At 38.0% G+C, this 22939-nt stretch overlaps 2 protein-coding genes and 1 pseudogene across 3 annotated transcripts in view; 2 read left to right on the plus strand and 1 right to left on the minus strand.

The window, feature by feature from the left end:
* LOC118000879 overlaps positions 1 to 4422 on the plus strand; it is a 6150-nt pseudogene extending 1728 nt beyond the window's left edge.
* The window catches only part of ADAT2 (adenosine deaminase tRNA specific 2), a 20485-nt gene extending 14787 nt beyond the window's left edge, over positions 1 to 5698 (minus strand). The window contains exon 1 of the mRNA XM_034990857.1: positions 5506 to 5698. Coding sequence (XP_034846748.1) covers positions 5506 to 5604 — 99 coding nt within the window. The 5' untranslated portion in view covers positions 5605 to 5698. The remainder of the gene's footprint in view (positions 1 to 5505) is intronic.
* PEX3 (peroxisomal biogenesis factor 3) overlaps positions 5624 to 22939 on the plus strand; it is a 36782-nt gene continuing 19466 nt past the window's right edge. For both annotated transcript variants that reach the window (XR_004676586.1, XM_034990856.1), the window contains exons 1-3: positions 5624 to 6078; positions 14907 to 15038; positions 20049 to 20130. Coding sequence is in view for 1 of the 2 variants with exons in the window: in XM_034990856.1 (XP_034846747.1) it covers positions 6006 to 6078; positions 14907 to 15038; positions 20049 to 20130 (287 nt within the window). In the remaining variant the exon portion in view is untranslated. The remainder of the gene's footprint in view (positions 6079 to 14906; positions 15039 to 20048; positions 20131 to 22939) is intronic.

The raw sequence follows: 22939 nt of genomic DNA on the forward strand, positions 1-22939 counted from the left end.
AGAAAGAAAGAAAGAAAGAAAGAAAGAAAGAAAGAAAGAAAGAAAGAGAGAAAGAAAGAGAAAGAAAGAATCAGGAGTGTCTGCTGTTAGGGAGGATTCGAGGAAAAAAAAAAAAACAGGCCAAGAGAAAAGGGTCAGTGACACAGATGCAATTTTGGTGGAATTGGAAATGAAAACCAGTGGCTTGAAGGGTGACCTATCTAAGTCACGTTAAAAGGACGAGGTACAAAGTAACAAAGCAAATTTGTAAAGAAATTTCTAGCTTCTAACTATTATCACAGACTGTTATGTCTACCTAACAATTGTTCTGATTCTGAGCTTGCAAATCATAAGAGCTTACAACTTATGGAAAAACTTACTTTGACCCAGGACTATGAGATCGATTCAGTGAGCTTCCCCAGTTTACAGATGAGTAAATGGAGACATGGGGAAGTTGGGGATTTGCTCGGGTGAGAGGCTGGGGCCAGAATCCAGGCAATCTGCTCCAGGCATTCATTTCTTCAATAAATATTTATGGAACATCTACGAGATGCCAGGTCCTGGCCACTCCGCCTCAAATTTCTACTCTAGTCACCACTGATGAGCTACTTTGTCACCTTTTGGGTTCAAAATAGGCCTAGTTCAAGGGACAAAAGTAGAGGGAAAACTTAAAAGAGTGAAACCTGGAAAGTTTAAGGCTAAAAAACTGTAAGAGAAGAAACAAATGAGGGGGCCACGTGACAAAGATTTTCTGTAAAATTATCTCCTGAAGAATTCTGCATGTGGCTATGTAGCTATCTCAAGCACGTAGAAGAGAATTCATGACCCGGGGAAGAAGGAATGGCAGAGGACAGGAAGAACCTGGGTAGCCCAGTGGGGTTCCTAGGCCTGACTTAGGTCACTTGCAAGAAAGCCTGGCAGTCTCTCGCTCCACCCAGCCCCCAGGCGACTGGGAGTGTGCCTTTCATTCTTTCCTTTGGATTTTCTCTTTTTCCTTCCGGCAAATGTACCTCCTTTATTCCGCATCCCACCTCTCAAGATTATCTTCCTATTTACTTAGAGTAACTTGTTTTTTGTGAAAAGCCTTCAGCTGCTATCCAAATGAGAGAGAAAACATGAGTGGTGGGAGTATTTAAAAGGGCAAATCAGGTTATTGGTGAAGAAGAGCCCAGCCCACCACGCTGAGGGCGAGTAGCTGAGCAGTTGGGAATGGTGGGTTAGGGAGGAGGTGGTGTGAACAACCCCCAAACCCCACGGAAATGGGTTTAGGTGAGATGCTGTTCAATAAAATACATATTTGTTTTGCTGTCAAGTTCAAAATAGAGTTAAACTAACTAAATAATTAACATAATTTTCAATCCATCCCATCTCATACTTTCCAACTCTCCCACCAACTTTCGGCCAAGTCTGATAATTTCTTTACAAATTTGCCTTCTTACTTTGTACCTTGTCCTTTTAACGTGCAGAAGTTTTTAATATTTATGTAATTAAGACCCATCCATTTTCCTCCTCTGTTTTCTGCCTTTGATGGTATAAGGAGCCCATCTCCATTCCACTAATATTTATCTACCACTGGCTCCTTTCTGGTTTTATTCTTCTTATGCTATCTCTTTGATTAGATTTTACTACAAAAGCACAGTGAAAAATTTCTTTAAAATGACCCATATCTCAAAAAAAAAAGGACCCATATCTTTACCATGTTAACTAATTATTTGTGTGTGTTCTCCGCTAGTCTTTGTTTATCTGATTAAAAAAAAAAAGTTTAAAAAAAACAACAGCATTTATTTAGTGAGCATTATGTGTCAGGGACTTTACAAAGATTATCTCTTTTAATCTATACAACCCTGAGACATAGATACCATATACCCATTTTACAGAAGAGGCCTCTGTGGCTGAAAGTTTAAGAATCTGTCAAGGTTAGCTGGCTTTCAGTAGCCATTCTAGGGTTTGAACATACGCCTGTCTAATCTCTAAATGTACATGTACAGTATAAAAAATAATTTGTATTCTGCTTGCTTAATGTTGAATATTACATGTAGCTGTAATAGTTAATGTCATGTTTGTACCTAATATCCATAACTGTTTTGATAACAGCATATTATTCAACACAGTAATATACTATAATTTAACCATTTCCTTTCATCATAAGTTTGAAATGCTTCCTAGTTTTCCCTGTTACATGTAACACTGAAATGACAATGATTGCTTTTATCTTTCTAAACTATTTCCTTAAGATAAATGCCACAGAATTATATTACTATGTCAAATGATATGAATATTTTTTTTTGAGGCTGTTAATTATATTATGCCAGGTTGCCTTCCAAAAATGTTATACCTATTGGACTGTTAGGGCTGTATTGCTTTTTGCACAGACTCACTTAGTTTAGATGACATTTTTTAAAAAAAAATAGATTTTAAGCTTTCTCAAAAACTGTTTTCCTTTCTTTTATAATTCAGGCTTATGTCTGTAGATTAAAATCATAGACTAGGATAGAAATTTTCTAGCACAACCCCTTTATTTTAAACAGTAAGACCCAGAAATTATATGACTTGGCTGGTCTAATCAGAGCATCCTCTGATTGGTATCCTCTCTACTACATGTACACTGCATATTTCACTTTCAAATTCCTCAGAGATGAATAGATTTGGCACTAGCCATGCTTCTTGTCTAATCTTAAACTCTTCTCAGAAGTACATAGTACACCTTGAATTACTTCAACAATCTTCGAAGTAGTTCAAGATTTGAAGTTTCTGTAGTGGGCAGGGCATGACTGAACAAAGCACAAGATTTATGACAAGCACTTCTTCCCCTTTCTTTAAGACCTGGAAGAACATGTATAGGCCAAAACCAAAATACAAGTACTAAGTTAAGGTCCTCCTTGACCCTATGTAGGAATAGGTAAACTAGGTAATCACATCCCCGAGGGGTTTATAATCCAATTAAGACAGGCGCCTGGGTGGCTCAGCCAATTAAGCATCTGACTTGGGCTCAGGTCATCATCCCAGGGTCCTGGGATGGAGCCCCATGTGGGGTTCTCTGCTCAGCGGGGAGCCTCTTCTCCCTCTCCCACTCACCCTGCCTGCACTCTCTCTCTCTCTCTCTGTCAAATAAATAAATATTTAAAAATATATAATCCAATTAAGAGACAAAAAGGTCAAGGCTAGAGAGATCTGAGAAACTAAGTGGAGTTCAACCATCTCATTTTATAGGGTAGGAGGGGAAAGGGTGGGGCGGTTGGCTTGCCCAAAGTCAGGGCAAAAGGTAGTAAAAGGACTTAAATGTTTAATCCAGAAGTCTAGAGAACAGGGCAGAGATAGGTGGAGGAAATATTCCAATATATTATGACCAAAAGACGCTTAAAGGAAAATAAAGACCCAAAATATGAAAGGATGGAAAAAAAAAAAAAATCACAGCTCTGCTACACGAGTGGGAAAGCCCAATGACTGATTAGTTAGCTGTTTTCAAAAATACTATTAAGTCCTCCATGGTAGCATCTCTGAAAATTTTATCTAAGCAGGCTCCACACATAAATACTTTGAGAAGAGCTCCTAGGGCAAATGAAAATAAACAAAAGAGCCCATAAATTCTGACTTCCCAGCATTCAGGTATCATCTGCCCTCTGGAACTCTCACCCATAGAAGGAATCGAATGCAGCTTACTCTAACATATTTTATCCTTCATGTGTATATATCATCAAACTCACTAGTAAGAAGCTGCCCAGCGTATGACATTATTGAAATGATTTGGGGAAGGGAGAGTGAGATTTTGATATCATGTGAAAACTCCTTGTCTCCAACTTAGAGGATCTGGTAACATAAAAGAGGTTCAGGACCAACAAATCCATATGACAAGTTACAAATTAATTTTTAAATGTATATGTGAACAGTAATTAAAGTATCGGAACACTACCTATCTTGTAAGTTTATTAGAGGAAATAAATTATGAAGTGAGCTCAAAGAATGGGTCATAAAATCAAGTTAGTGGGTCGGGACCAGCATTTTTTTCAAAAATCGAGAAGGAGCTTTCCGTGCTCGCCCTCGTGGCGGTGACGGCGGGCGCGCCCTGGACCTGCAGAGCATTGCCGGCGAGTTCCTGGACCTGGATGGACCTGCCGCGGAAATGCTCTGCCAGCAACCACATCATCCACACCAAGGGTCAAGCGTCCACCCAGACGAAGGTGGCCGAGGCTGACGAGGTGACAGGCAGGTTCAATGGCCAGTTTGCGCTAAGCTATGTGTGGGGCCGTTCACAGGATGGGTGAGTCAGAGGACTCCATCCTCCCACTGGCCAAGGCCAACAGCATCGTTTCAAAGAACTTCTGACTGGAGAGGATCACGGAGGTGGAATATTTGTCATAAATACACAGCACCCTCCCCCCAATTCAAGAAAAGAGAAATACCAGGGAAACTGTACAAAGGAACGTGAAGTACTGTTCTGTGAAACTTGTTTCTGTTATAACTATGTGTGTATTTACTGGGTTGTAACATAAAATAGACTTTTTTTTACTGTGAGTCACTTTCAAAAAAGTATGAGAAACAAGTTTAAAGGACATTATGTAAGTAGCAGAAACAAATGGATAGACACTGTAATGCATCATGGCTTAGAGAAAAATATTTGGCTGTAATAGTGAATGAATGCAGGGGAAATAGTACGAAAAGAGAACAGAGAGGAATATACCAAAATCAGTTTCAGTGCTGAATTCCCAATGCCAAGCACAGTGCATTCAATAAACATCTGTGGAGTGAATGAATACATAATTATGGAATTAATTAACTATTGGAGACCAGAGGCCCCTAAGGATAGGAAGAATATAATCAAAACCATGTATGAAAAAAAAAGATTTCTTTTACAGCAGCTTTAGAGAAATGTAAAACCGAAGGGCATTTTACATATGTATATGTGTGCAGGTGCATATATTTGTATAGATATACATATATATGTGAAAACACACTCTTATCCCTATTAAAGAGCCCCCTGGCACACAGAAGTATGGGTGAAGCTTGGATTACACACAAATCTGATTAGAGCCCTTCTCAATCAGCAGTCCTGAAGGGAGCGAAGGAAGTTAAGAGGCTTGAGGGCCGTAGGAAAGATGAATGAATGGTGGGATCTGGCTGTACTGGGATCTGTTTTTATCCTGATCTATCGGACACATCCTCGGCGTCCTTTCTCCTACTAGATAGGTTCAAGAGGTCATAAATACAGAAGAATGAGACCTTCCGGATTTGCGAGTGTGTCCCCGGGAGAAGAAGGGGACGCAGCACGTTACGTGCCAGCAGCAGCTGAATGGGGATGTTTGGCTCAGACGTGCCAGTATCTCCTCTCCTCCTTCCCCTACAGCACTGTGCGAATGGGCTAAAGAAAATTTCAGGACAGTAAAGCCAGCTGTCTACCCAGAAAACGTGACCGCCATCGAGATTATGGCGGCGAGAAAGCACACCCAGGACGTCTGCTCAAATGCTCGGGTCGAGAAGAGGGCTAAAGAAAGTTCCCACCCAACGGCATCCACCTTCTGGACTCCTCACCGTTTGCATCGCTTCCTCCATCCACTTTTCGGTCTCCTCGGCCGTCACCGAGCACGCGCCGCCGCCAGGAGCCGGCGTGGACGCCGCCTTCGCCTCCATACCGCACCCGGGCCGCGGCGCTCGGCGCCAGGGGCGGGGCGGGGCGCAGAGAAGCGCGGGAACGGAACGCGGCGACTGCGGGCCACCGTTTCCAGGGAAGTCGAACGGCGACGCACTCGGGAGCGAATTCTGAACGGACCTGGGAGCCCCGGACCAGTGAGCGGGGGCCGCGGCACGGCGGCAGCGACAGAAAGCGCCGCTGCTCAGCGGTAGTCCACGCCCCCTTCCCGCCCCGGTGACAGTCTCTGCGGAAAGTCGCGTTCGTGATTTCTGGAGAGCACCCAACGGGACGACGGCGGTCCTGCCTGGTCGTTCGGGCCAAGCGACGAGGCAACGGTTTCCTGGCGAAGTGCCCACCCCGCCCCGCGCCCCTAGGCAGCCCGTACCTTTAGGGCCTGAGGATGCTGAGATCTATGTGGAATTTTCTAAAACGTCACAAAAAGAAATGCATCTTCCTGGGCACAGTCCTCGGAGGTGGGTGACAGCGTTCTCGGAAAGGGACTTTGGGAGCACGGGGCGGAAGAGAGGTGACTGTCTTCTGAAATAAGGCCGGGCGACCATAGTCCCGGATATGCAGAGGAGATTAGTTCACCCGTCGGACGGGGCGCGGGTGGCAAACCTCTAAGGTTCTTCGCACCTCTGCAGCTGTGGAATTTGTGTCTTTTGTCCTGACACTGCCGCTTACGCTGTTTCTCTCCTATCCTTTCTTCTCACGGACCTTGGGAGAAGCCACCACAATTAAGTTTCTGTTTCAAGATACCATTCTCTTACAGACACGTATTTTTAAGTTGTTCTTTTCCTGTGAGAGTCTTCGTTTGTGTTGGCACTCTCTGTAGTTTGTTTGGCTTTCATCCTTCTCAGAAGTTTCGTAATAGTCTAGGAGAACCTAAAGCCTGCACTTCCAGTGTTGTTTACAGTTAATTTGATTTAAAAAAAAAAAAAAAAAAAAAACAGCACGCAGGTAGACTAAAGGACTGGAAGATACATACTAGACAAAGAAACACAAATCAGTATTTTAGTTCTGTTTCTGCTTCTTGAGAATACAAATTATGCAGTAAGAAGATGTTTGGAAGATGTTGTGCAATCTTCCTCAGGATCTTCAAGGTTAGGATCAGTGCCCATCTGTGTGGCTGACATAACTGAGTCAGCTGAGGCTGAGAAGACATTTAGAAACAGGTAGGATCATCGTGAGAGCCTTTGCCTCATATGGTGATCATGTCATAATATGCAGGATTTGAAGGAGAGAATAAGAAGCTTTGTGAGACAGAAGGAAATGTAGGAATGTTGAGAGAGAATTTTTAGCATTTGATTTTTTGAGAAATATCACTAACTACATGCTTTGGTTGCAGAAGTACTTAGAAAACAAGAACAGAAGTTTTCTAAAGAGTTTGGTTGCTTTTCTCTATTAGATTATATTCTATTGCCTCCAAACAGTTTGAAATTAACAATGCTTTTGGCATCAGTAACTCACATCTGTTGATTCTGGAAAGTTTGAAATCAGCTTATTGATGAGGTAAGGAAAGTCTTCATCATCTCTGAAGTCTTTCACAAATCAGTACATTTTTATGTGAATTTTTACAGCATTCTTTGAGCAATCCTTTACAAATAAATTTTCCAGTATCTTCAACCACTGACACCTAATGTACAGATCTCCCTCAACTTGCAATGGGATTATGACCCAATAAACAGATAGTAAGTTGAAAATATCGTAAGTCAAAAGTACATTTAATATTAGCTAACCTACCAAACATCATAGCTTAGCCTAGCCTACCTAAAATATGCTAGGAACACTTCCTTAAGCCTACAGTTGGGCAAAATCATCTAACACAAAGCCTATTTTGTAATAGTGTTAATATCTCCTGTAATTTTTTGAATACTGTACTGAAAGTGAAAAACAGTGGTTGAATGATTACAGAATGATTGTAAGAGTTGTTTACTCTCAATGACTGTGTGGCTGACTGGGAGCTGGGGCTCACTGCCACTGCCCAGCATCACGAAAGTATTATACCACATATTTGCTAGCCCAGCAAAAGATCAAAATTTAAAGTATGGATTCTACTGAATGTGTAATACTTTTGCATCATCATAAAGTCAAAATTTGTATAATTCAGGGACTATCTGTGTATTTCAGTTATGCTAAGAATACTAAGTCCATTTTATTTGTAGAAGTTAAAGATACACATATTATGGAAGAAGTATAAATAAATTTTTTTTGCCACTACTGAAGGAAGGAAAATAATTTCTTCTTAGCAATCTCAGAATAGCATACCCCTTCAGATCTATGGAACAACTTAATGGTAGATTAGACATAATGGTAGGGGAAGCAAAAGAGTATACTTAAGACAGAGTTATAGATTTTTTCAAAAATCTTTTGAGAGCTTTATAATTACACATTAAGAGAAATGAGAAAGGAAAAAAAAAGTTCAGAGGGACAGAAAGAGAAAATAATGCTAGTGTTTTATATCTTCCTACTAACATGTTACATTTCAGTTAATCTAAGACATATTTATCCAGTGCCTATAGTGTTTAAGGTAATATGATTGGAAATACAAGAGTTACAGATTTTTAATAGTAATAGCTACCATTTATTGGGTGCCCAGAAATAAATGTACTAAGCTCTTCTATTCAATGTGCAGGACAACAAGAGTAGTTATTACTGTTTCCATTCAAAAATGTTGGAACTAGAGTCCTAAGAACTGAAGAAACTTGCCCAGAATCTCAGAGTTAATAAAAAGGAAACTAGAATTCAAACCAGGTGTGTTAGATTCTGAAGCACTTTGTCTTTGCACACTATACTGCTCTGCCTTCATGGACTTTATGGTCTGACAGGAATGAAAAACAAGTGTCTTAGTCCACTAGGGCTGCTACAACAAAATACCACAGACTGGGTAACTCTAAACAACCGAAATTTATTTCTCTCAATTCTAGAGGCTGGATCAGGGTGCCAACAAGGTTGGGTGAGGGCCTGCTTCTGGGTTGCAGACTTTTTGTATCACATGGCAAAAAGGGTAGGGGTCTCTGTGAAGTCCCATTTATAAGAACACTAATCCCATTCATGAAGGCTCCACTCTCATGACCTAAGCACCTCCCAAAGACCTCACCTCCTAATATCATCACATCAGGCATTAGGATTTCAACATGTGAATTTTGGGGGGACACATTCTGATTATGACAAGTATACAAATAATTAAAATACAAAACAATAAGACAGCTGGGAGGGGGAGGAAATGGCATACAGATCAAACCAGCAGAGAGCATGTGCAGTTGGAAAGAAATAGAAAAGATCTTCATGGAAGAAGTGGCATATTTTGTCAGGCTTGAAAACTAGGTAAGATATCAGCATGTTTGCTCAAAGAAGTTTGGCCATTCAGTGGTGGAAAAAACCTAAAACTTTGAGTTACAGGCCTTACATTCGAATTTCCTGCATTTTGGGTAAGTACCTGCTTTCGACCAATTTGTACAATTTGACCAGTTTATAAAATGTAAACTTTTTGGCCTGAGGTCTCCTTTACACTTGTAAAAATTAAAGACTCTAAACAGCCTTTAAAAAATTGTATCTATTAGTAGTTGCCATATTAGAAATTAAAACCAAGAAATTTTTTAAATATTAAGTAACAATAGTAAACCCATTACATATTAACACAAATATTATTTTTAAAAAAAATAGTGAAAAGAGTGGCATCATTTTACATTTTTGCAAATCTCTTTACTGTCTGGATTAATTGAAGAAAGCTGGATTCCGTCTCTCTTTCTGTATCCAGTCAGTTGTGTTACTACATGTCATGTAGCCTCTGGAATACTCTGCTGTATCAGAGAATGAGAGAGAATGAGAATGCAAAAGACAAAAACTACAAAAATAGTTTTGACTCACAGATTCCATGAAAAGGTATCGAACACCTCCAAGAGTACCCAAGCCACGCTTCGAGAACCACTACACAAGAGAAAATGTTGCAGAACAGAGAATAAGCAGATTATATTTACTGACTTGCTGATTTCTAAAAATCTCAGAGCATTGACTTATAATTTAAATCTTAATCCCTGTAATTTTTGGTCTCTTTACTTTTCCATTTATTCATTCTTTCTTTCATTCAACAAACATTTAAATGAAAGTGAGTGCCTCCTCCCACTATATCAGGCTCTGGGAATACAAAGGAATAAGACCGTTCTTGACTTGGAGGAACTCGTGGTGCTGTCTGGAAAGCAGAAACGGAAATGAACAAAAGTAGTACAATGATAATATTATAGTACCATAAAAGAGCTGGTGCTGTGGGTACTTAGAGGAGAGAGAAATAAATGTGAAGTTGTCTGACAGGCTTCACTCAAGAATTCACTTGAGTCAAGTTGTACAGCTAGCAAACGAGAACGGGACACAGCAGGAAAAAGGGATGTTCAACAGATTCAGATATATTGCTTGTGATGAACCAGTGTATCTGCTATGGCTAAGAACAGGGAATAAATGGGGAGTGACAAAAGATGAATTTGGAAAACTAGCCTGAGTGCAGGTTGTGAAGGGCCTTCTATATTGTGTTATTCTACTGAATCTGGACATTATCTTGGGCACCAGTGCTTCTCGACTTTCCTATGATAAAAATCACTTAAGAGGCTTAATAAAAACATAGAGTTTTCTTTTTTTAAGATTTTATTTATTTGTCAGAGAGAGAGCACGCACAAGCAGGGGGAGTGGCAGGCAGAGGGAGAAACAGGCTCCCTGCTGAGCAAGGAGCCCGATGCAGGACTTGATCCCAGGACACTGGGATCATGACCTGAGCCAAAGGCAGACGCTCAACCAACTGAGCCACCCAGTTATCCCAAACATAGACTTCTCTTTCCCAGATTCTAATTCTTTCGGTCCAGACCAGTTCATTTATTCATCAATTATCCAGCAAGTATTTATTGAGCTCCCTCTGTGTACCATATTATATATTGGGGATGCAGTATTGTACAAGACAAGACATTTGGGGATGATTTCAGGGAACTCTCTTAAAGGCTACATTTTTAACAGGTACTTCAAGTAATTCTGATGTAAGTGGAACAGGGAATCCACGTTAAGATGGCAGGGTGTTAAAGAATTCTAAACCCAGGAATATGTAGTCAGATTTAAATTTTAGAAAATCACTTGGCATGTAAAAGATGGATTGGAAAGGTGTGAGACGAGAACAAAAGCGGTGAGGAGGAAGCTGGAAACCAGTTTTTAAGAGCATTATTCAGAATCTGAATGAAGACAATGGTAAAGAAGTTGGAGTACAGTGGCAAAATTTAGAAAATATTTCCAGAATAAAATCAGACTAGCAGGACTTCGTGTTTTGTTAGATTTTAAGCGATGATAATAGATTATTTTCAAACTTACTGAAATTATTAACCTAGTAGTAATCTGGTAAAATTGTTGTATTGCAGGGATTTTCTTCCAGGAAAAGAAGACAACTAAAAGATAGTTTGAAAAAACTGAATTTATAATGTGGAAAGACTAGGAGAGATTTTGCTTTACCAACAATGTTCTGAAAGGAAACCTCAAAACATTTTCATTGGTTTGGCGGGGGGATTGGTTTTTTTTGTTTGTTTTTTAGATAGCTGGAGGGTAGGGGCAGAGAGCTGGAGGGGGAGGGAGAAAGAATCTCAAGCAGAGTTCAAGCTGAGTGCGGAGACCAACGCAGGGCTTGATCTTAGAACCCTGAGATCACGACCTGAGCCGAAACCAAGAGTTGGACACTTAACGGACTGAGCCACCCAGGCACCCCCATTTTTTCAGGTATTTAGTGATTGTTTCCATTATTCATAAATAAAGTTATAGCTACAGAAGAAACTTGTAAAGCACCTTATAATCCCAGCCTTTCATTTTATGGATGAAAAAATTTAGATGCAGAGAGAGGAAGAGGCTTGCTCAAAGTTACCTACCTAGATGGTGCCACAACCATCAATATCTGTTGTCTTCAGATGATTCAGGAAGCCAGTTGAATATATAGATGATCCTGAATCCCATATTTTAGCTAATGAATTCTCTGCCTTCATACTTTCCTAGGGAAGAAAAAAAATCAAAATTTATTAATTTTAGGAATGAGAGCTTGGCTAAATTTGACTTTTATATAGTAACTTCTTTTTATATAGTAACTTACTTCAGTGCTAACTCAAAAAAAATAATGCGTTGTGGGATTTTAGCCTAATTTCATGTATTAGTTTGCTAGTGTTTCTATAACGAAGTACCACCAACTGAGTGGCTTAAGCAACAGAAATGTATTGTCTCATTGTTCTGGAGTTCAGAAATCCAAGATCAATGTGTTGGCAGGATTTGTTCCTTCTGAGGGCTGTAAGAGTAGAATCTTCTACAGGCCCCTCTCCTCGGTTTGTAGATGGTTATTGCCTCTGTGTCTTTACATCATCTTCCTTCTACACATGTCTGTGTCCAAATTTCCTCTTACCAGAATACCAGTCATGTTGGATTACAGCTCAACCTAATTACCTCCTTTTTAACTGGATTACCTCTATAAAGACTATCTCCAAATGAGGTAACATTCTGAAATAGGGAGACTTCAACATATGAATGGGGGAGAGGTGTGTGTGACACAGTTTAACCCATAATAATTCATTTTCTTTTAGCTTTAGTTAGAATATATAACACCTATCAAACAAATACAGTAGTTCCTGAAAAATTTTTATCAGACACTGTTGAGAATCTAATGAAAGCAGTATACCTTTTCTCCCAGAAAACACATATACCAGTTATTTATTGTTATTCCAGAAAATTCTTAGATACACAATGGTCATCACTGCAGTGTTTCACTTTACATTATTATTATTTGAGACATGATAATCATTTTACACATAACTTTAAGCAATCTATTGTGCAAATAAAATACAAGCAATTCATTGAGAAGTAGTTGTTAACCTAAGAATTGCCTACCAAAGAGTTATTTGTGAAATATAAGTCAGTTTCTTCACTCTTTGGTGTTATGGCACTGTCATCAGTTTATTGAGGATGCATTACAAAAAAGGCAGCTATGAAGCCACTTATATAATTTTCATTTGCTCTTTAAGCATGATTATAATACATGTATTATATTTGCAGGACATACCTTTTACTGAACTATTATTTTTAAGAATATATAATGTGTTACCAGTTCATCTATAATGCTTATATTAGGGGCGCCTGGGTGGCTCAGATGGTTAAGCGTCTGCTTTGGCTCAGGTCATGATCCCAGGGTCCTGGGATCGAGCCCCCCGCATCGGGCTCCTGGCTCAGCGGGAAGCCTGCTTCTCCCTCTCCCTCTGCCTCTCCCCCTGCTCATGCTCTCTCTCTCTCTCTGTATCTCTGTGTCTCAAATGAATAAATAAAATCTTTATAATGCTTATATTAGTGAAAATATTTCAGGATGTGTGTTTGTTTTGCAGTTCCTACAGGGCCGTCTCCTCCCCACTTGTGACAAACAGACTAAATCCAATTATTTAGGTCCTGCACAGTTCTTAGGTTCTTTCTGATAGATATTGAGGGCCACAAGCACTTGGAGATAAGTGAGGATCAGTTACTCCCTTACAAATTTGTTGCCAGGTTATAATGAAATACATGCTGGCACACATAAAAACATCCTATTAGTCAGTATAAATAAAACAGTATCATAACTTGTTTTATAAGCTTATTGAAGTCCCAGTGTCCTCTTTCAGTGCGGCAACAGAACCTTGCATGAAAGATTGCCTGAAGATGGGGCACCTGGGTGGCTCATTTGGTTATGTGTCAGACTCTTGATTTTGGCTCAGATCATGATCTCAGGGTCCTGAGGTCAAGCCCTTGGGATTTGCTTTCTCCCTCTGCCTCTCCCCCGCCCTTGTCTCTCTCTCTCTCTCTCTCTCTCTCTCTCTCTCTCTCAAAAAAATAAAAAGAAAAAGATTTGCCTGAAGCAATTGCAAAAGTATTCCATTTGTAGGATTCTATTGGCCATTTGGTTAACTCCTTTGACTAAGAATCCTCCTAATTAGCAGCTGAGGATTCAAGGCTAAGTCATTCCTAAGGATAAAGGACTTGCTAGATTCATATATTCTTGCTCAAATGAGTATTACTAAAATGTGTTGGCTAATCCAGTATCTTAAACACCACTAATTTAATCTCTGAAAATCCACTTCTGATATTCATTATGTTAGATAAAAGTTAGTTGAAGTACTTAAACCTTGGAGTGTGGCTTTTGGTCAAATGCTAATCAACCATTCTGAAGTATTCACATTCCCAGTTAGGACAATTAACTGCCCCTGGGGCACAGACCAGAATGTGCACATTTATATCATCTGTCTATGCTGAAATGTGTTCAACAAAATTATAGGCCTCATGACCCCACCTATATTTTTATGCTGTGGTGTTGTAATTTAGGAATTTCTATACGTCTTCCCTTTTCCTTTTCCACTGAAAGTACTAGTTCTCGATGTCTGCCTGACTACCTACCTTTCCTGTATTCTTTCTTTTAAAAATTTTATCTTTAAATAAATAAATAAATAATTTTATCTTACATTTTAAAAAAGTATGACATGTTGGGGCGCCTGGGTGGCTCAGTCGTTAAGCATCTGCCTTTGGCTCAGGTCATGATCTCGGCGTCCTGGGATCGAGCCCTGCCTCTGGTTCCCTGTGTTCCCTCTCTCACTGTTGTCTCTCTATGTCAAAATAAATAAATAAAATCTTCAAAAAAAATTTAAAAAAATAAAGTATGACATGTTGACTGAAGAAAATATGGAAGATGCAAAGAAGCAAATAGAAGATAAAGATCAGCTGCTATCCCACTATGCAACAATGATTATTGTTTATTTATGTTAAAACCCATCTGTTTTTTTCTGTGTATGTCTACTTATGTTAAAAAGGGAAACATCCAGATCTTATTTTATAACCTAACAATATATATGGATATTTCCTTGAGTCATTAGCTAATTTAGCAATGTAGTTTTTAACAGCCACATAGGATTTCATAAGATTATTGTATGGATAGACCATAATTTATTTAAACAATCCCTTATTGCTGGACACTTAGAATATCTCCAGTTCGCTATTAAAGGCATCGCCAGACTTGTACACTTAATTCCTTTCTGGTTTCTTCAGACTTAGCTTTATGTACCCATCATTGGCTGTTAAAATGCCAGTCTCCTTTTCCTTCTATTTAGGTCACAATTCCTACATAAGTCTTCAATTTAGATTTTTAAAAGTTGTGATTTTTAACTTTCCATTGATATAAACCTTATATTTGGATGAAGCAGGTTAAAAATACTGTTTGGAATTTTTAATACTCAAATTAACTAGATTAACATACTTGCTTGTTTTAAAAATATAATTTTAGGAGTATATATCCTGGGAAAATATGGACAGAAGAAAATCAGAGAAATACAAGAAAGAGAAGCTGCAGAGTACATTGCTCAAGCACGACGACAGTATCATTTTGAAAGTAACCAGAGGACTTGCAATATGACAGGTAAGGCAAAGAGAGATATTTATACATGTATAAAGTTACTTGATGATTGGGTGCCTGGGTGGCTCAGTCGTTAAGCATCTGCCTTCGGCTCAGGTCACGATCCCAGGGTCCTGGGATTGAGCCCCACATCGGGCTCCCTGCTTAGCAGGAAGCCTGCTTCTCCCTTCCCCACTCCCCCTGCTTGTGTTCCCTCTCTCCCTGTGTCTCTCTCTGTCAAATAAATAAATAAAATCTTTAAAAACAAAAAAGTTACTTGATGATTTATATTAATTTGCATAGCTTCAGGACCAAAGCTAGAGGAAAAGGCAAAAGAAGAATGATAAATCTAGCAAGGATTTATATAATTTAACTGAAATACATCATTAAATGTTGATTTTTAAAATCAGTATAAATCAATATACAATATGCAATAAATGCTTGTTCACTCACTTTATTTATTCACTCAGCAAATACTTGGGGTACCCAGTGTTGGGGGAAACAGAAGGTGAAAGATTAAAAAAAAAAAATCCCTGACCTTTAGAATTTATATGCTAATGAAAGTAACAAATGATAAACAACATATAAATAACTTTAGGCGGTGATGGCTGCGATAAGGAGAATAAAGCTGTGAGAGAGGTGGGGATATTCTTTAAGAAATGGCAATCAGGAGAGTCAGGCCTCTTTGAGGAGGTGACATTTGAAGAGAACCAAATGATTCAATGGAGGGAGCCATGCAAAATGCCTTCGGTGGGCACAGACTTGATCCTTTCAAGAAATAGCAAAAGGGCTATGTAGCTAGAGCAGAATGAGCAATGGAAGAGTAGTAGGAAGTAAGGCTACAAGGATAGGCCTGATTTCATTAGGCTTTATAGCTGTAGTAAAAATTCCTAAGTGTGTTAAATTTACTGTAGGCAACTACAGACCCATGAGTGTAGCACAGTAGTATACACTAATCAACATGAATTAATCAACATGAATATGGGGCACCTGGGTGGCACAGTCGTTAAGCGTCTGCCTTTGGCTCAGGTCATGATCCCAGGGTCCTGGGATCAAGCCCTGCATCGGGCTCCCTGCTCAGCGGGGAGTCTGCTTCTCCCTCTCCCTCTCCCCCTGCTTGTGTTCCCTCTTTCGCTGTGTCTCTCCCTGTCAAATAAATAAATAAAAATCTTAAAAAAAAAAAAAAATCAACATGAATAATTTAACTTCTAGAGCTAGAAACCTACTGGGAGAATGCCATAACAAAATCGACTGCCCACATTTGAAGGGAACAGGTATTAATAACTGGCATAACCCCTTAAAGAATTAGTTTTCAAATCCATGTCAAACCTGTTTTTCTTTGCTATTGTTTAAAGGTTAGTCTTTTCTCTTATGCTTCTTTTAAGAACAGTTAATTTAGAAAAAATTGTAAAGGTAGGTTCTCTTTATTTACTTTTGAAAGAGTTTTTTTCTGAGTTTAAAGGACTTTATTTTTAGTATAATCATAATACTTAATTCTATAAAGCAAATAGTAATCATAAATACTGCATGTAATGACAACTCAGATAAAATGCATTAAGGAGAGCTTGTGATATGATGAGCACTGGGTATTATTTGCAACTAATGAATCACTGAACTCTACTCCTGAAACTAATAATGTACTATATGTTAATTGAATTTAAATAAAATAAATTTTTTTAAAAAACAGTGAGTTCAGTTCCCAGGTTTTCCTTGTAATATCCCTGTATCTTTGGGCAAATCTAAATCTCAATTCTCTTTTCTATAAAATGATCATCATAAAACCCACTTCATAAATTTTTGTAGAATGTGAGGAGATAATGCATATAAAGTGCTTGGTGCATAATAAATACTCAGTAAATGATAACTTTTTAAAAATTACATAATTCTTGGGGCACCTGAGTGGCTCAGTCAGTTAAGCATCTGACTTTTGATCTTAGCTCAGGTCTTGATCTCAGGGTCATGAGTTAAAGCCCTGCATTGGGCTCCATGCTGGATGTGGCGCCTACTTTAAAAAAAAAAAAAAAGTTACATAATTCTTTAAATTGATATTCAGCATCAATGAAGTGATGCTACCAAGGACATTTCAATGAATTTTTAGAAAAGAAGGACAGTCCATTTCCGGTTATTACTCATATTTTCAGAAAATAGAAAAAGGTAGTCTAGAGTCTGCAAATACATCTCAATTTGACATGGACCCTTGTGTCAGTTTTTGTTCCCTGGGAAACAGATGCTAAGATGGGATTAGATGTGCACGAGGTATATTGGGAACACCTGCAAAGAACAAAGGGGAGGGAGCAGAAGGAGGCAAGGAAAGCCTTTAGATCATAGTGCAGGTCTTTACACGTGAACGGAAAGGGAGAAGGAAGAAGATTAGATAAGAAGAGTCTCAGCCTACAGCACAGTTCCAGCAAAGTTTTGGCAGGCCAGTGGGGAGTCCTTAGGTCAAAGTTCCCTGGTAGACAAGACCCCCAGGAATGGACCTGTGTTGGTATCGCCACAGACCACTCTCATTGGCTGGGAGCGGTGCAGACCTGGTATTGGATCGCCAGCCAGCCATGCTCCTAGCAGATTTGGTGGCACATTTCCATGACCATCACACCCCTCAGATGAATCAATTACCTACCTGCAGATAGGTAATTAAAAATAAAATATGGTAGGAGCCAAATATAAGTTCACTGGAAAACTTTCCAAATTAGCTTTCTGATATGCATTGATAATGGGGTTATAAGTCATATGATAAACTTCTATCCTTTTGAATAAGATGCATGGATATACTAGAAAAATTTAGTAGTTTTAGGTAAATAGAGCTAGTTTTTTTTATCCAAAAAGTTGGCCCCAACTTGAAAGATATCTAATAAAATGCTTCTGTGTTCTGCCCAGTGACTTTATCCTCCCCATGATTTTACTAAAGATTCAGGAGAGATGCTTATTAAATTTATACATGACAGAGTGCTAGGCTGGATAAATGAATTGTTCTGCATTAAAAGTCAGTTGTACAGATACAGAATTATCTAAGCTTGCTTGCAAGCAGGATATATGAGTAAGGGTTGGGAGTTCTAGTTGAGCATAAGCTGGTTATAAACACTTTGATATGACTTCTAGAAGTACTAATTTAATCTTAGACTACAATAATAAAATCTTTGATTCAGATCAAAGGTAGTTGCATCATGCTCTGGAGTAATCAGAGTACAGGAGGGGTGCCTTAGTGGCTCAGTCGGTTAAACGCCCAACACTTGGTTTCAGCTCAGGTCATAACTTCAGGGTCATGAGATCCAGCCCTAGGTAGGGCTCCATGCTCAGTGCAGAGTCTGCTTGAGATTCTCTCTCTCCCTCTGTCCCTCCCACTCATGCTTTCTCTCTCTCTCTCAAATAAATAAATCTTAAAAAAAAAAAAAAAAGATACAAACTGGAATGTGTCAGAAGAGGCCAAATAAGGATATAATAAGGGCTGACACTTACTGAGCGTTCTCATGTGCAAATGTTCTAAATGCTTGATATGTCTCAGTTAATCCTTACAACAATTCTATAAGGTAGATCCAATGTTATCCTCAGTTTACAGAGAAAACGGAGGCACTGAGAGGTTAAATAACTTGCTGAGAGTCGCACAGATTTCATAGCTGATGAAGGGTTGTCATGTGATTTGTGGTTGGACTGGGGGGTATTTATCATGGAGATTGGATGGCTAAAGGAAAACATGAATGCTGTATTCAGCTAGATACAGAAATATAAATATAAATACAGAAACATAAAATATAAAAAAAAAAAATGCCTGGAAGAGAAGAATTGACTTGTCTTTGGTTGAATAGGCTGAAGGGGAAAGTAAAATTCTTCTCTCAGAAGAATTGTTGAAGAGACTCCTCTCAAATCATGTTGTTTTACCACATAATCTTTAAATTAGTTTCTTACTACCTCCATTTTCTGTATGTAGGACTCTAGCCTAATTTTTCTTGGTGGGCTAACATACCGCATTTGGGCTAGGTATATGTACCAAATACACTAAGATAAGCTACCTTTTACATTGGCTCTGAGCTGTGACTTTAGTTAATAATCTAAATGACTTAGGTGATTTAATCATACAGCTTGAGGAAATACACTGAAGCTACATAGTGCAGCACTGAAATAGATGTCTAGAGTAGGCTAAAACTAAATGTTCTATAGAAAAAATAATACGGATTTTATAATTAATATGTCTTACCTAGTCAAGAAATAAAAATCCTACACTGAAGTTTTTCCCTTTTAGAATATGGTATTTTTGATCTTTTGATATTTTTTTCATTTTGTTATCATTACTTATTTAGTGTTAGAAACTCATTTTAAGTTGTTATATTTGCATTTCTCCAGCATTTCTTATACTATGCAGGAGCCATAAATAAAGTAACTTCTATAAATTACATGCAGTCGTTTTTTCCATAGGGCACTATGTCTTATTTTATCTATGGTATTCTTGGGAGTTACAGGCAATAACCATTGGCAAAACCAAAAGTGCAACGCAGCAGTTCTTAATTCCCGGCCTGATGCACTTTTGTCTAGGTTTCAATAAGTGCTTATTGCTTTGTAATGTTCAATAAACTTTTTTAAAAATAGAAATAAAATATGAAACAAAAAGTATAAAATAAAAATGTTGGTTTTGATCATTTTATTACATCAGAAATAAATTCATTGTAAAAAAATTTGGAGAGTACAGAAAAGAAGAGAAAAAAAGATGATTATTAGTATTCCATTGTCCAGAGACCAGCACTATTAACATTTCAGAATAATTCCTCCCATTCTTTCTTGTATGTGTACTTGTTTACATTGCTGTGATCGTACTATATATATATAGAATTCTATTCAATTAACATAAGCAGATAAATGATTTACTAGCATAAACTCAGTTTTTGTTATTCTTAATAATAATTTGAAAACTCTAGCCCTGACATTCCCTCCCAACCCTTGCTAGTTACTAGTCCAATCGTATAGCCTAAATGATGTGCGTTTCTCAGTGAAAGCAGTCACATCACTTGCGACCTTTTTTATTTTCTGTTTGCATTACAGTGCTGTCCATGCTTCCGACCCTGAGAGAGGCCTTAATGCAACAACTCAATTCTGAGAGCCTAACCGCTCTGCTAAAAAACAGGTAAATGCAAGTTAACATCATTTTTTGTTTATACAGGGCACTTACATTTATAGAATGGACTGAAATATTTTTCGAACATCTTTGTTTCCTTATTTTTCTTTCTAATTGATGCTTGTAATATAGAGACTCATTTAGAAAAAATAGTGACTCTGTCACTGAATTCATTCTATTTTGTCTATGCATTTTTGCTCTACCTTGATGCACAAAGTATTTGGTCAACAATATTTATGTGTATTCTGGTTTTCATATAAATATATCTTATATCACTTTAACCTTATTCAGAAATTTAATTATTGAGTGCTTATGGAATGTGTTCCTGAACCAGATGTTTTGAAGCTAAGTTATATTAAACATTGTGCTTCTTAAAGAGTTTAAGGTATAATAGGTAAAACATGGGAACATTTTGAGTAAGGCATATGAATTTACATTTTATATTATTAACAAAATGAAGTGCAATTTTTTTTTTGACAGAGAGAGACACAGCGAGAGAGGGAATACAAGCAGGGCGAGTGGGAGAGGGAGAAGCAGGCTTCCTGCTGAGCAGGGAGCCCGATGCGGGGCTTGATCCCAGGAACCTGGGATCATAACCTGAGCCAAAGGCAGACGCTTAACAACTGAGCCATCCAGGGCCCCCATCAAGTGCAAATATAACATGAGCATACAATAATGATAATTTACCTTACCGTGACAGTTCACTGAGCACAAAGCATTTTTACACATAGGACTTCCTATATGGAGTACAGCATGTGTTGGGGTTTTGTAATTTAGTATGATGCTGTGTTCATTGAGGAGACTTCCAGAAGGAAATGGTTTCTTATTTTAATGAACAAGATGAGGGAAATGGTTTCACTAAATAAATTTTAATCATTGTGACCGTATTGAAATATTCACTTTCCTTGTAATTACCTTCCAATAGCCAGGGAAAAGGAAGTATTATTTCTGGAGGGTCTCTCTGAGCTGAGCCCAGTACTAGATACCTCATTTTCACAATATCCTTGTGAGGCAGATATTACCATCTGTATTTTGCAGAGAAAAATTTACTACTCAGGTAAAATAACAAGCTAGAAAATTTCTTTAAAAGCATTTTCTATATTCAGAGAATACCTCCCAAAATAACAATGGATTTGTTTACTTGGGATTTTTTTAATCTGATTAAAGTATAATGCCAGTAATACAAATTTTATCATTTGTAGAGGGTGATGCATTTTCATCACCTAATAGTTATAAAGTTTAGTTTATAAATTAGTTTGTATAATTACATACATAAGAAACATATAAGCATATTTCTCTTGGTCAAATAAATGCTTAATTACCACCTATAGGTACATAAGTAGAGGGTAAAGAAATACGTACATGGGGCACCTGGGTGGCTCAGTCGGTTGACTGTCCTCTGAATCTTGATTTTGGCTCAGGTCATGATCTCCAGGTGGTGAGATGGAGCCCTGCATGGGGCTCCGTGCTCAGCAGGGAGTTAGCTTCTCTCCCTCTCTCTCTGCCCCTACCCCAACTCACTGTCTCAAACAAATAAATCTTAAAAAAAAAAAAAAAAAAAGAAATATGTACAAGAGAAGTAGATAAAGAACAGAAATAGGTTTTAATTGCCTTAAGTTTTAGTCTTACTAGGGAGGTAAGACAAATGAAATAAGTGAATAGCACTTTTATAAAAGCAACATAATAACACACACAATAAATATAGTAGCATTCTTCCTTCTTGGTGACTGTTTCCTGCAAGGCCCTGTGTTGCCTATGTTTTGGAGGATTTGAGATAATTAAGGTAAGATTTCTCTCCCTTTAAGACTTTGTCACCCAAAGAAGGGAGTATATGACATAAATTGTCATAATTCAAGACATACTGTGTTTAGTCCATGGTAAAAAGTGAAAGCAAAATGTGGGAGGCTTAAGAAGAAAGGGATTTATTATTTTGATGGAAAACCCTGGACAGCTTTCAAGAAGAGGTGTCATTCCTCTTTTCTTAGTCAGTACACAAAATTTCTTAAATTCCTGAGTTTATTATTCCTTATTCACTGTTTCCTTTTTTAAGTATCTGAATGTTATTTTTTTCTTGCCTTTCTTTTGATATAAAATTACTGTTTGTAAGTTTGGGGTAAAAATGTCCATTTGAAAAATATTTGCATAAAGAGGGGCTTGAGCCCTTACAAAGCGTGTTTAAATAAGGCCTTCAGGATTTAAGTACCTTGCAGGATTTACACCATACGTCTTGAACATGGAAGGGGATAACTGAAACTCTAAAGTCAGTTCAGTGGCAAAGAAAGATAAGAAGCTAGTAATATCCCACAATTGTAATGGTAATTGGGCTTTTTATTGAAATGTAAATTTATGTCTAAATATAATAATAAAGAATATGGGTTTGTAGTTTGTATATCTTTGTGGCTTTTTATTTCATTTTCCTTCTAACTTATTTTTATTGTATTTTACAAAAGTATCAGTCTGTGACATATTGGAAATAAGAAATAAAATTGGTTCTTCCATGTAGATGGTTTGAAAAGCACTGAACTCCATCTACGTGGATATATCCACACAGTTGAGCACTATGCCATGGTAAAAAAAGATGGCTATATTTCTATAGAATGATCTCCAGGATATATTGTTATATATATATATATTTTAAAGCTAAAGAAAAATGTGTATAGTATGCTATCATTTATCTAAGAGGGCAGATATGAATATATATACATATTTGCTTATATAAGGCAGAACAGTGGTAAGTTAAAGTAAAAATTTCTAATAGTCACCCATGAAGAAGGGAGAGAATAAAGGGGAATATGAACAGACTTCTTTGAATATACTG

Source organism: Mirounga leonina, unplaced genomic scaffold (genome assembly GCF_011800145.1).
Source record: "Mirounga leonina isolate KUSES-001 unplaced genomic scaffold, KU_Mleo_1.0 Mir_53, whole genome shotgun sequence".
Taxonomy (NCBI): domain Eukaryota; kingdom Metazoa; phylum Chordata; class Mammalia; order Carnivora; family Phocidae; genus Mirounga; species Mirounga leonina.